Source organism: Seriola aureovittata, chromosome 6, assembly GCF_021018895.1.
Source record: "Seriola aureovittata isolate HTS-2021-v1 ecotype China chromosome 6, ASM2101889v1, whole genome shotgun sequence".
In the NCBI taxonomy this organism is placed as follows: domain Eukaryota; kingdom Metazoa; phylum Chordata; class Actinopteri; order Carangiformes; family Carangidae; genus Seriola; species Seriola aureovittata.
In genome coordinates, this window is record NC_079369.1 from 7,594,379 (window position 1) to 7,608,510 (window position 14,132).

General features: G+C 41.5%; 1 protein-coding gene across 1 annotated transcript in view; it reads right to left on the minus strand.

Annotated features, from left to right (window-relative positions):
• Positions 1-14,132, minus strand: part of ncanb (neurocan b) — a 149,599-nt gene that overhangs the window by 84,532 nt on the left and 50,935 nt on the right. The window contains exons 5-8 of the mRNA XM_056378756.1: positions 12,680-12,854; positions 10,534-10,661; positions 5,186-5,479; positions 3,235-4,098 (exon numbers count right to left, since the gene is read on the minus strand). Of these exons, the coding sequence (XP_056234731.1) occupies positions 3,235-4,098; positions 5,186-5,479; positions 10,534-10,661; positions 12,680-12,854 (1,461 nt within the window). The remainder of the gene's footprint in view (positions 1-3,234; positions 4,099-5,185; positions 5,480-10,533; positions 10,662-12,679; positions 12,855-14,132) is intronic.

The window sequence follows — 14,132 nt, forward strand, 5'->3', positions numbered from 1 at the left end:
GGAGCCGCTAACTGTAATTTACTGTAAATTGGATATTGTGGGTTTTTTTCATCACCACTGGTTCTGATCAGTGTGGCTACTAAAGTTACTGGACTTTGTAGACAGAGATGGGGGCCACTGCTTGTGGAAGCCCATACACAAATACATGCACACAGATACAGATCCACACCAAAAGGATGAAAGGATGTATTCAAAGTAATTTCGTACTTCTCTTCTCTGTCCCTGTTTTTATTTTTCCCTGTAGATTATTTTACCCAAACAACCTCCTGCTGGAATACATTTGCCCGTGGTGAGAGAAGCCATGTGGAAAAACGCAGGAGCACTTTCAACAAGATAAGCAAATGACTTGGTCCAAAACAAGCTCCATCTAGACCTGTTTATTTAGATGAAGTGGTCCACTGTACCTTATCAGCTTGCAGCTTTAAACCAGACTCTGTCTACACCATCAATAATTCATGCTGTCTGCATGTGTGACTCACGGAGGGTGTGTGTGTGTGTGTGTTTTTTTTGGGGCAGCAGTGCCGTTGTGTTACTGAGAGGCCGAACTAGTGTTGCTACCATCATCGTCGCTAAGCTCAGTTTGGCTGTCCTCAGTTCAGTGAACATGACTGAGAAGGGGGAAGTTATGTGCAACACAACCCAGCACAACAAATTACAATTTAGAGGGAGAACATATACAAATATGTCCACGCATAAAGTATTAAGATGTATGTAAATTATTCATAAAGTCCGCTGTTGCCTTATGCCTAAGTGAGGTTTATGAGCCTGAGGTTCATTTCCATACGAGCCATGTACGCCAGCGTAATTGTCCTATTAATAATCCAAATAGCCAATTACATACTTTTACTACACACACTGATGAAAGTGAGAATAATTAAACGCATTAATCTGGTTTGATCATCTATGTAATGACCCATGTAATAAATAAAATGAGACAATTAGGCATAGGTTTGGCTGATTTCATGGCGCTACTCGGAGCACGGCTAAAGTTCAGCTATGCTGCTTTAAGTCTGTTTGGTGGAAAAACCACAAACACAAACAATCTTATAATAAACCCCATTCAGACAGTAATTGTGTGCTTCCACTGTGAGTGGTTCTGCTGTGTTGACTCCACTTTACCGGAGTAAACGGGCTGAGAGACTCCCTCGGGTCAGACAGACATGATATTAAATTGTGAGAGTGGAAGCTGACAATGAGAGAGATTGAAAGAGAGACAGAGAGACAGAGAGAGACAGAGAGCGGTGGTAGTGGTACCAGTGCCACCTCAGCCCATCTGCAGATATGGCATCTAATAAAAAAAAAAAAAAACACTGAGGAGACGTTATTGCATGGCCATATAATTCATGTCTGGAGCATCTACACTGAGTGTCAGGGTACAGACCCCACTGTCTTCTATCACACAAATTCAGTCTCTGGGGTTGACAAGACTGGCATGAAGCAGACGTGTATTTCTTTGACAGCCAGGACTTGCATGTGGAGCTCACTCATATTCTACATGCTTTTGTTGGATGTGGATCACTCTAGCAATAGCTAGAGAATGTAATACTTCATTCCAAAAATGTTCAAAATATTTTGAGTTGCAGGGGAAATAATGGAAGTTACTTCTCTCCATTCAGAGACCCTTTTTCAAAAAACAGTAATTTGATATCTAAAGCCTGACCTGTCTGCACAGCCAAGCCTTGCATCCCCCTCAATCAAAGACGCAACATGGCACCATCAATTACTAAGGAGTATTGAGAATCAAAGGATAGCCTGCGGTGTGCAATCACAGAGTTAATTCACCTCACTGATGCTAGTTTAAGAAGACACATCAGTTGTGCAGCTCTCCATCAACAGGTAACATTAAAGAAAGAAACGTCTCCCCCTCACCCCCCTTTTTCCATCTTCCCCTTTCTTCCCACCTTCCTCGGTCTCCTCATCCCCACTTTCGTGTTGCTCATCCTCGCCGCAGTGATCATTACCGCCTACCTTCAGAGAGCCGGAGCTTAATTGGCAGAGACACAGATGTAGGTGAGAGCGAACGGCAGACAGTCCAACCTCCACGTTAATTGGATACGGCTGTGAATAATGCATACTGTCTAATGCTTGGATTTTCATTAATACCTTGGAGGGGTGGCATCGGATTTCAGGTAGCAAAGCAGTGAGTGTTTATATTAATAAAGCCTACGTTTGCTCAGTGAGAGAAGCCTAGCACCTTTATTGAATCATTCTTCTGGCTGTCTGTGGGAGAGTGTTAGTCTTACTCTGTATCCTCCCCTTTTAGCTGATGCCAAGGGTGTGTTATTTGTGGTGGCCATTAAAATAAAAATCAAGGCGATACGCTCCCTCTCTGTTTATATCTGGTGCATTTGTGGGTGCCTTGCTCCAGTAGTCTAACTTTACCCCTGAAGGTGATTTGGGGGTTTGGTGCCAAGGTGCTTTCAAGAAACCATGAGCTTAAAATGGTGACCGGGTGACCTTTTCTAACCCATAGCGATGTTATACTGCACCAATTCCTGAGGGTAATTCCCTCTGCTGTAGGTGTTACTTGTCTGACAGGGCGTCCGGGTTCTTCAGCACTCACACATGCAGCACACACACACACAAACTAACACGCTGAGAATTACAATGGACTTGCATTTGTCAGGCCCTCTCACACTCCCACAGAGCATTTCTCTCTGTGTCTCAGCATGGAGTCCTTTAACTTCCATCCATGTCTGGCCAAGTTGCATTGCTTTTCTCATCAGTTTCTGCTTTGTTCTACACAAACAATTTATATGTGAGCTAACCTTTTAAAGAATCACAGTGAATTAAAATTCAAGCTTAGCTGTTACTCTTTCTGACAGCCTGTACTGTAAACAAAGCACTCTGTCAATAAATATGAGAATGAAGGGAGAACAGTCTCCACTCCACTACATTTTGCATTACTGTATGTAGTATGCCCCTTTTGTTTGTTTGCAATTACTGTTTAATTAAATTTACAGCAGTACTTCAAATTGCCCTGCAGAGGAATATATTATGGCGTACTCAGGGGAAAAGAAGAGAGACTGGAATGGAGAGACGGAGACTGTTTAAAAAGCATGACATAAACAGATTCTACATTTACCACTGACATTTAAATGCATCACGCCTACACTTGGAATGAGACTTTTTCAATTCACCCTCGTTTCTATATCAATTTCACACTTGGTTATTTGTTTTAAAGGTTAAAGGTGATCCCTAAATACACAAAGAAAATCAATGTTGGGCTCTTACCGTTAACAGTGGACAGAGGGTTGTCAGCAGATGTGCTGGAGGCTTGTTCTGCTGGCTGGGTGCTGGTGTCGATTTTCCCTGTGCTTTGGACTGCAGGCACTAATCGAATCAATGGCATCACCTCTTTCTCCCGCTCAGACAGACCTTCCACTGGACTCTGTAGTCCACTGGTAGGAGCCCTGAAGGAAAAACTACCACTCCTGTGCTCCATGATGGCGTTGTCCATGCTGCCCTTGTTTCTGCTGGCTTTGGGTATACTCAGGTTTCTGCTGGATGCTTCACTCTGTGTCTGGTTCTCTCCTGCTTTTTCCTCAGGCACTGAAAGTTCCTTTTCACCTTCCTCACCTCCAGCCCAGTATCTAAAGGGTCTCATAAGAGTGTTCACAAACTCAGCCAAGACACTGTTACCCGTCTGCGGCTGGGGAGTTGAAGAAGCTATGGATGATAATGTTGGGGAATCAGATCCATAATAGCTGCCATCTTCTTCCTCATGGGCAGAACCTCCATGACTTTCCAGGCTCTCAAGATCAAAAAGGCCCAAAGTGTTGCCGCTCTTAGGGCCATCATTCTCCTCCTGGCTGGGTTGGCTGGTTGTAGGGCCATCCTGCCCTTCTTTCCAACCTTCCTCAGGCTTTAAGTGGATGACTATGTGCTCCTCAGATATCTCAGAGGAGTTGCTGATTGCAGCAATTGAGTGCACTCCGGCTTTGTCCAAGTCGACCAGGCCAGTCCAGGTGGAGGTCTGAGGAAAAACAGCACTCTGCTGGGTTTCAGTGACTGAGGAGGTGGCCTGTGCTGCGGGGTTGATGTTGGTCTGGTGTAAAGCCTGGGCCTCTGCAGCCTGGACCTCTGCTGGGTGGTGGGCTGGAACACAAAACAACCACATTTCACCAAAAGCAAATGTGCAGGTTTTCATCTGACCAGCTTTATCTGCTGCTGCACAACACACCACTTGACCTCACTTTTCCTCTCCCCTTCTACTGCAGGAAACCTGTTATTGCTATCAAAACAAGATTAAATTCAGAGCATGCTCTACAGCTGTGGAGTGACTATTTTATCACGACTTGATTTTTCTTCTGCAAAACCCAAACATGTCATATTAATGAGATTGTAATTACGATATTATTTACACAAACCAAATCTATGTATTTAAATAAAAGATATTACCATATCTATCTTTTAGGGGTTAGGGTTAGGGTTTTAGCTATCTGAAAGACATAATTTGTTTTACGCAATGAAGAGGTTCATCTATCAGCTGTTTGTTTTGACAGACGCTGCTCCGCTCTCATGCTGTTCTTGTTTACTTAAAATGATTGGATTATGCAGTTGTTTCACTTCAATGAAAATTTTATAAGCTGTCACTGTGAAAGATGAAAATGTCACTCTTTCTTTTTTTTCCTATCTGTGGAAATATCATTTTCAAATATCATTCTGTACTGTCCTACAAACACTGCAACACACACCAAAAAAATAAGCTCTAGTTGCAAAATCATAGGTTTGCTAGATTATGAAAAACACAATATCAATGAACAGATTAGTTTGGTGTAAAGTCGTTGCAATGTGAAGATGAAACTAACTTATTCCTGTCTCAGTTTGCACATGATAAAAGGACAAGGTCAGACACGGTAACTGCAAGCCCCAGTTGGACTTATTCATGCTCTTCCCCTTTTATATCTCTCTCCCTTTCAACCTCACTTTCTCTTCTTCTCTTGCTTTCTCTCTCTTTCTCTCTCTCTCAGGCTTCACTACACACAACATACAAGCCTTCAAATCCACCGGGGGGGGATGCAAATGTCACACAGTCTTTTCACATCTACTTCATGTGTGACATAAACATCACGTGTTAATTAAAATCCAGAACTGAAAGCGAGTACCCAGTACCCCCTGTTGTTGCTATGGCAATTACCAATATGATGGTGCATCAAGTTTATCACCACAGAACTCGCAGTACCTCGGTAGCAGTAGGCATCGAACAGGGCTGTGGTGTCAGGGAAGCCCGTGCGGTTGGGGTTGTTGTAGACTGTGCGCACTCCGGGCTCGTCTCCGCCACAGTTCTTCCGCGGGACGTTGATGGGGTAGCGGACGCTGCCGTCCGCCAGCCAGCCTGGATCACACTGGTCAAGGCCGGCCTGCCAGGCGAGGTAGAGCTGCCCGACCGTAACCAGCTGGGCTCCAAGGGAGTGGCAGTGGGTGGAGGCTGTGGCCAGACTTAGCTTCTCCGGGACTGCGGAGTGGAAGACCTCGCCTGGGAGGAGAAGCGAGACAAGGAGTTCAGTTTAGTGTGTTTTAATGTGTTGCAGAGGAAGGTTAATAGCCTGCAGGCATTTTAGCCCTCAGACTAAGATCATCTTTACTCAGCTGACTTATGATTTAAGGTCTTTGGGAGTTGGTTTTGCTGTAATTTTGGCAGTACAAAGTGATGTAGGTACATTCAGTCTACATCTATTTTTGTTGTGAAGATGAGTCAGCATTTTCTTTTACTTTAGAGGCAATACAGTATGTTCCAGTCATCTTCTCTTTATCCTTTGTCAAAGCAATAATAGGTGGAGACTTGAAGGAGAAGGATGAAAGAAGAGTTTTACTTGTTATGCATAAGAATTCACTTTACTTTTCGCCTAAGATTATAAAAAAAACATAAGTAATTCGAAGTAGAGACTATATAAAGGCAATTCTTTGAATTCAAAGCAGTTGCAAATAGGGATCTGAGAGCAAGACAAGTACACAGAAGTGACTGAAGCTGAAGAAGAAAGGAGCTGCTGAAGAGAGGTAGGGGTGATGTGGATAAAATAGTGATGCAAAAATAGGCCTTTACGAAGAGACAGAGAGAGCTCAAGAGTACCACTCTGTCTGCACAGCACAAATAAAATCATATGATGAGATGATCCACTGGCAACTCTGTGTGTGATGAGAACAATGAGCTGGAAGAGTGGACTGGAGAGGCATTTCTGATTTATTGAACTGATATGGAGAGGTGAAAGGTGAGGGGTGAAGATGTGAACAAAATCAAAGGTGAAACAAGCAGAATGTGATGATGTGAGGAGTGACGTCTTAGAAGGGAAGACAAGGCAAGTTTACTCATATAGCACAATTCATACACAAAGGCAATTCAAGATGTTTTACATTAAAATAGATAAAAAGCATAGAAAAAAGATTAAGTATAAATGTGCAAAAACAATAATACATGTAAAAGTCACAGTGTGCTCAAGAGTTAAAGTGCAATTATTAACTGCAATGAAAAGCAGAGGTGAACATAAAAGTCTTTAGCCTGTTTTTAAAAGTAGCCAGAGTTAGGGCACAAGATCAAGTAAGATTATGTGTTGGATAATAAGTGAATGCAGGCACACCCTGTTTTGTTTTAACCCTAGGAACACTAAGCAGACTTGCCCCTGATGACCTAAGAGGTCTAGAGGGATCATAGTGTGGTGGAAGAAAGCCAGAGATGTACTTATCCTCTAAACTGTTGATTTAAAGACAAGTAACAATATTTTGAAGTCAATTCTTTACGACACTGCAGAGAGAACTGAGAACTAAGAACTGGTGTAATATGTTCAGCTTAATTGGTCACTGTAGTTACCTAAGTGTTTTTTTAGGAAGGCCTCAGAAAAGACTATTAAAGTAGTCTTACCTTCTGAAAGTGAAAGGTTGAATTAGTTTTTCTAGATAAACATGTATCCTCTAATTCTTGCTATATTTTAAAGATGATAATAGGCTGAGTTGTAATAGACTTGATGTGGGAGTTGAAGTTTAAATCAGAGTCAATAATAACTCCAACATTTCTGACTTATGTTTTAAGGCTACAAAGAAAGGGAATCAAGATGTGCCTCTACTTCCCCCTTCCTTCTTTAGCCCCAAAAAGAATCACCTCAGATTTGTCTTTCTTTAGTTGGAAGAAATTTTGGCACACGCAGTCATTAATTTGGTCAATGCATAGACACAGTGTGCCAATAGGAGCATATTGCTTGTTGACAGAGCTATGTATAATTGAGTCTCATCATAGTTGTGGTAAACAATATCATTCTAATTTGGCATAGTGGGAGCATATAGAGGTTAAAAAAAAGAGGTCCAACAGTTGAGCCTTGAGGTACTCCACATGTCATGCTAGCTTGCTCAGATATGTGGTTGCCAATGGAAACAAAATAGTCCCTGGTTTGCAGATAGGACCTGAACCAATATCAAAAGCAGCACTGAGATCTAGTAACCCAAGGACTGGAATTTCGTCTGAGTCAGTGTTCATGCGGATGTCATTTAGGACCTTAATGAGAGCAGTTTCGGTGCTGTGATGGGGTCAATAACCTGATTGGAATTTGTCTAAAAGACCATTTGAAGTTAAAAAGTTGTGCTAGACAACTTTTTCAATTATTTTACTTATAAAGGGTAGATTTAATATGGGTCTATAGCTGCTAATTACAGAGGCATCCAGGCTACTCTTTTTTTAGTAGAGGCTTGATAACTGCAGTTTATAAGACCTTTGGGAAAATGCCTCATACGGAAGAGCTGTTAACTATTTGCAGAAAATCTATCAGCAAGCAGTTATAAACATTTTTGAGAAAGTTCATTGGGAGGGTGTCAAGGCAGAATGTTGATGGCTTAAGATATCGTACAGTTTCCTCTTCTCTAGAGTTTCATAGTCTTGGCATTGAACTGGGTCATGTTTATCCAGTTATTTTTATGTGGGAGTAGTGATGACATGTTTAATGTAGAACTACTGGTGGTTTGTCTAATGTTTTGAATTTTATCCCTAAAGAATGAAGCAAACTTGCATTTATCAGTTCAAATGAGTTCAGGGGTTAATTGAGCTGGGGGGGGGGGGGTGATGTCCGAGAAGAAGACTCTCTGGCACCTTTCAATTTCATAAACAATAAATCTAAAATGAAGGTGCTGCTAGAAGATGCTTGAAATATCTACTGGAAGGGTGGTAAAAAGATTTTTCAGAATTTGACTAAATGAAACATTTTAAACCAAACCACGCTGAAAAAATATGTAGAGACAATGTAGAGAGAAATTTAAATTCAACCAAGATCTGTTACAATACAGAGTTATTTATTGAACAACAGAGAGAAAACACCAGCTTTGTATCAGCTAGTAATTTTTGTTTTTGATTGAAGACAATTATGTGCTGCTTGTTTCAATCAGGTTGTTAATTTCACTGAATGATATTGTAAACTGCTGGATATAAAATCTAAGGGTGGTCATGTAAGTTTCTCTAATCGGCATCTCAATCACGTACAGGGTGTTCATATCATCTATATAGCTCTGGTAACTTGCTTATGGTTAATGACAGTTGTGGCGGTATAACCTCATAACAAGTGACCCAGATAAATTAAACCCTGTAGTGTGTCTGATTGTGATGTAAAAAAAACAAACCACCTGCTGTGCTTGTGATTGTGCTTTGGAATATGCAGGAGGTGAACTCATGCGGGATGGATTATAATGTGAATGCAAGATTTGTGCAGTGCTGATATTTGGCACATAGACTCTGTCCTCTACACTCCCCTAACACCAAGCTCATTTTCTTAAACTTTAACTCTGAGTCTATAGGTGAATGCTGGAATGGAGGTGGGGCTTATGAAATGACAACAAAAAAGTGAGCACAGCAGTGATGTCCTTAGTGCACTGCCATAATGATAAGGGTGCATTGTTTGAGTGGCACAAGGCTGCAGGTGAGTACTTCATAACTGTCAAATAGCTACAATAGATGTATCAAAAGTCAAGCCCTCTGTTTGTGTAATTAATCTTTAACTAATGATGCAATTTATGAATATTTTCTTTATTGATTAATCTGCCAAATACCAGCTCAATAAATCATTTCTTAATCTTGTCTGTAAGTCAGAAAATTGTTAATGTGAATGTTAATGTCAAATCATAATTTCCCAGACCCCAAGTTGTCACATTCAAATTGCTTTGAATGACCAATGGTGCAAAACCCAGAGACATTCAATCTACTATGATAAAAGTAAAAGCAGCAAATTTTCACATTTCAGAAACTCGAACAAGAAAATGTTTGGCATCTTAGTTTGGAAGATGAGTGTAATTATAAAAAATAGTTGACTTAAAAATTGAACAACCATTTCAGCTCTGTCTTGAATCATTATTAATGAAACAGTGGACTTTTCCTGAATAATTCTCAAGTTATACAAATGTAGTTTAGATTACAGACAAAGTTTTTCATTTTCCTTACCTGGCAGGAGGTTTGAATTTAACTCCTATAAAAGGTTCCAAGTAATTTAGATTTGGTGGGGTGGGCTTTTTCATTGGCTGCTAACAGTAGCACTTTTTCAATTAGCCATTTGCTAACTCCACCCACTTAGTTACTGTTGCTATGCCTTTCAATCTTTCCTTCTTGACATGGTGCATTCACTTTACAATGGCACTGGTGGCAAATTTACCTTCAACTTGAAATTCTTGGAAAATATTGAAACATATTTTTTTTCTATTTCACAGAAGCAGGCTTCTCATTTTAGGTTGAAATGAAAACCGTCACTAGCATTTTTATTTTATCAGCTGTTGGTTGCTATGTTATTAAGGTTATTAAAAGTAAAAACATGTGAAAAGGCCTTAAATATGTATTTGATGGCTTCATACCGTACATGATATCTTGCTAAAAGACTGAAGCTAAATGTTCCAGGTAAAAAGCCATAAGATATTCTATGTTATGCCCTTAGACTTGGATATAAAGTTGTGGCAATTACTGTATGTTGAAAGCCATTTATCCAGATATAATAACATTTAACGCATATATTAGGGAAAAGTGTAAATACAGTCTTTAATCCATTCCTTACACTTTTGCTTTTGTGTTTTGGCTAAAAAAAAAAACATGACCCTCCAAACTCTTTATATATAGAGTATTGCTCCAAATACAACCCCATGCACACTGTGTCTAGCTATGGTTGCTAATCTATGATTGGGCAGTCAATGTTCAGGGGAAAGGTTTAATGATCATTCACTTGAAACTTGACTTGACTTGAAATCAAAGTAAAAGACATTTTGTCCATCTGCTCTAGGTTTTCGCCACCTCTGCCTGTGGCATTGCAAATTGAAAAGTCAAGTTTTGGGATAACCCTACTGACCCACTTAGCTTTTGCCTGCAGGGGGCTGTAACATGACAGCTGGACTCAATATTGCTTCCCTCTCTCCCTCTCACATCCATGAGCCCTTCCTCCCTCCTCTCCACCTGCCCTCTTCCTTTCTGTACTTAGCAGACTATTAAGTCCTGGTCACAGAATTTTGCTGCACACCCACAGGTTAGTCAGTCCATGCATGACTAAACTCAAAATTATGGTTGAAGCTCCTGACTCTTACCTTGAAGCTGCTTGGTAAAACAGTAAACATCAAACAGCTCATCAGGGGACCTATTGCCGTAGTTACGGACTCCAGGTGACTCCTCGCGATCTCCATAGCAACCAGGCCGAGGCGACTGAATGGGATACCTGCAGAGAGAGCCAAGAGACAGGGACAGAGACGGTGAGAGGAGAAGAGAGAGGGAGATCAATATAGCCTGGTCATGGAAAAGGCTGCCACAGACAAACCTGGCTCCCCGGGGATGAGTCTGTGTTCACACACATGCAAAATAACATGAAAACGAGGCTACACTTTTATCATCTCCTCCCTTGAATACAATGAGTTTAAGCATATCGTCTTCTCAGAGATTACCAAAATATACTTCCAAAAGAATAAACACATAAACACCCCCCCTGGGACTGGCTGAAAAGCCACAGTGAGGTGCATACATGTCTCAACAACCTCAGGAAACGATTGGAAAGCACTTCAATAGATACAGTATCTCATTTCTTTGAATTATTCTGCCCTTAGTGCGAGTTTCACTGAATAATTACCCAACCATTTTACATTTAATCGTATTGAAATATGTTTAATTCTCTGGCAATGTAAGAATGCCAGTGATGCTAGAGCTTTAGAGAGAGAGAGTGAAAGAGAGGGAGGGATGTAGAGGTTGGAGGAGAGGTTAAAAGAATCAGGAATTCCTTCAGTGGCTTGGCGTGCCTGTGGGGCTGAGAAAACAGCGATATATATTCAGGCTCTAACTGTGCAATTATTCCTCAAGAACATTCATTCCAGCAGCATCAGGGCACAGGCAAAGAGGCTGATTAAAAGATTATGTTGGGCATACAGGGACTTCTAGGAAGTACGAGGAAAAGACACACACACATACAGTCAACATGGCTGCACGTAAGCATTAAACTTGTAGTGCTCCTCTTACAGAGAAACCTGTTTTCATCAGAGCATAACAAGAGAACTTGTAGTGTCTCTGGCCTCAGTCTCTTTCTTTCTGCTCGGTGGCTGATGGAGCGACAGCTGATGTCTGTATTTTTTCCACAGTATTAATTGGACACTTTCCTTCTGGCTGATGTGCAGTTGGAGCCTCCTGGATCTAGACCAATTAGATAGCTCCCGAGTGAAAACAACAGGAGCATAAGACGCAAGGAGAGAATGAAATAGGGAAGGAAGCTGTGCCGCGGGAAAGTTGTGAAGAACTGTCGGGAGGACAACAGTCAGTCTCCTCTGCTGCTGGAGCAACAGCGAATTGAAATTAAAATGTAGATATGGAAAGCACTGTTGAGAGATGGACTCTGACTGGTAATGTTAAGAGGGAGTTAATGGAAGGCGGCAAGCTGAAGCACTAGCAGCAGCCTGAGTGACAGCTCAGAGGGCGCACATGCAGTTAACTACGTTTCTAGTGTGCAAATAAGCAATTAGATCCAATTATGTTACACACTTTTTGTGTTTACAGAAACTACAAAAAGATCAGATTGACTGTCACGCTACCATGCTTATACACAGTTCATCAAGATTGCTGTTTTTAGACATATTTTTAGTGGCAGAGTGCATTTATTTTTGTTACAATGTCTGATCGTGTTGCAAATTATCAAGAGATTTTAAAATAGCAACCTGGTTCAACAAAGATGAGCTGTCAGACCATGACACATTCATCTCAAGACTGTTTATTATAAATATTATTCATTAATATTATTATATTTAGCCCGGGACATTCAGACACAATTGTGATATATGCAGAAAATTATGTCTATGGATAAAGTAGACGTCAAAAATACTGCTCTGCATTTAGACGTCATATATTGTTCTTGTTTCAGTCAATGAGACACCAGAAAGCATCTTACAGCATCTGACAAATGAAGAATAACTATTCAAATATAAAATAATGGATGACACATGACAGAAACTTTATGCATCGGTGAGAACTGCAGATATTACACAGAGTACTTTTTATCATTCAAAGAAGTGCTTATAACTGTGTTTATGATTCCCTTTACACATATGTTGCCATGCCAACTCTAACCAGGGGGGCTAATTCTTCTCCATGGTTTGTTTCCTTGTGCATACATACTACTTTTTTGAAATGCAACCCTTGATGATGCCCCCTACTTTTTGAACCACCTGTTGTGCATCTACCCAGATTTGAAAGCCTCACCGGACAGTCTGGTCGGACAGCCAGCCAGCATCACAGTTGTCATAGCCATCAGCGAAGGTAGCCTGCAGCTGGCCTGGCGTTGCGATGACTGCTGAATTCTCCACACACACCCTCTTGGCGTCAGCAAAGGACAGGGCGTAGCGGTCATGAGGGGCCCGGTAGTGAAATACCACACCTGGAGGAGAGAGATAGAATATGTGATTACAAGTAGAGAGGATGCTCCAGAAACCAAGTGCATGAGTTAAGGACCTGCAAACTTTGGGTTACAGAAATATTTATGAACTGCAACCCTGAGCCATTAAAACATGAACATGTACACGCTCACAGACAGATAAAAGACAAAGCCCTCTAGACATTCTCATCATGTACTGACATTGTTTCATCTGTGCAGGAGGAAACAACAGCATTCAGGTTCAGCAACCTGTGTTATGTGAATCTCATTTGCATCAGAGAGTCAGTTGGCTTATCATTGGAGAGAAGAGATGTTGCCCTTGGATACAGTGTATGACAGACAGTGGTGATGTTTATTTTACAGCTTTAACAGTACACACACAATGTCATCCTGCCATATTCCGCCTGCCTCCGCGCTCATGATGGAAAGACAAAGAAAGCAGACATAAACACAGAGATACTCTCTATTCAAGGAGATGCATGTACTGAAGCACGGCGACAGAAAGAGAAGGTGAGCCGTAGACAGGAATACAAACAATTGAGGTTAAAAAAATTGGAAGAAACCAAAAAAAAAAAAAAAACCTGGAAAAAGAGTGACACACAATTCCCTGAACTGTGAAAAAGGAGCATTATATATATTGCACTTAAATGGGAATGGAATACTTTCAGAAGTGTCCATCTAACATTCCCTCACCTCCCACCCCTGCCTGCCATTGACACAGTGCTGTTTCCCTGGGGTGCATCCAGTGACATAAGAGCCAGTGGGCGTCTGGCCACTAACACGGCTCCTTTATCTTCGCTGGCTTTGTCTGGGAGAGTGACAGAGATTCCTGTGAGATGGAGGTCTGTGTAGCAATTTGAGCATTAGCACTCCGGGCTATGGACGCAGAAAGCAAGCAGGGTGTTGTGTGTTTGTGTGACGGACACACACACACACACACACACACACACACACACACACACACACACACACACACACACACACACACACACACACACACCACACACACACACACACACACACACACACACACACACACACACACACACACACACACACACTATTCTTATTCTCATAAAAATGTGGAGCAGAAATCCTCTCTGCTTTGTTCCCTCTCTCTTCTCCTAATTTCTCAGTTTCCATCCTGACTCCTTTGCGGCTGTGGGATCTTGTCCAGACAGGGATGCTAGCTTGCTGGCTCGTACGTACACTAGAGAGACAATAGGGTTTCCTCTCAGTGTGGGAAACCCAGTCGGATTCCACAGGAGGGTCAAATACCCA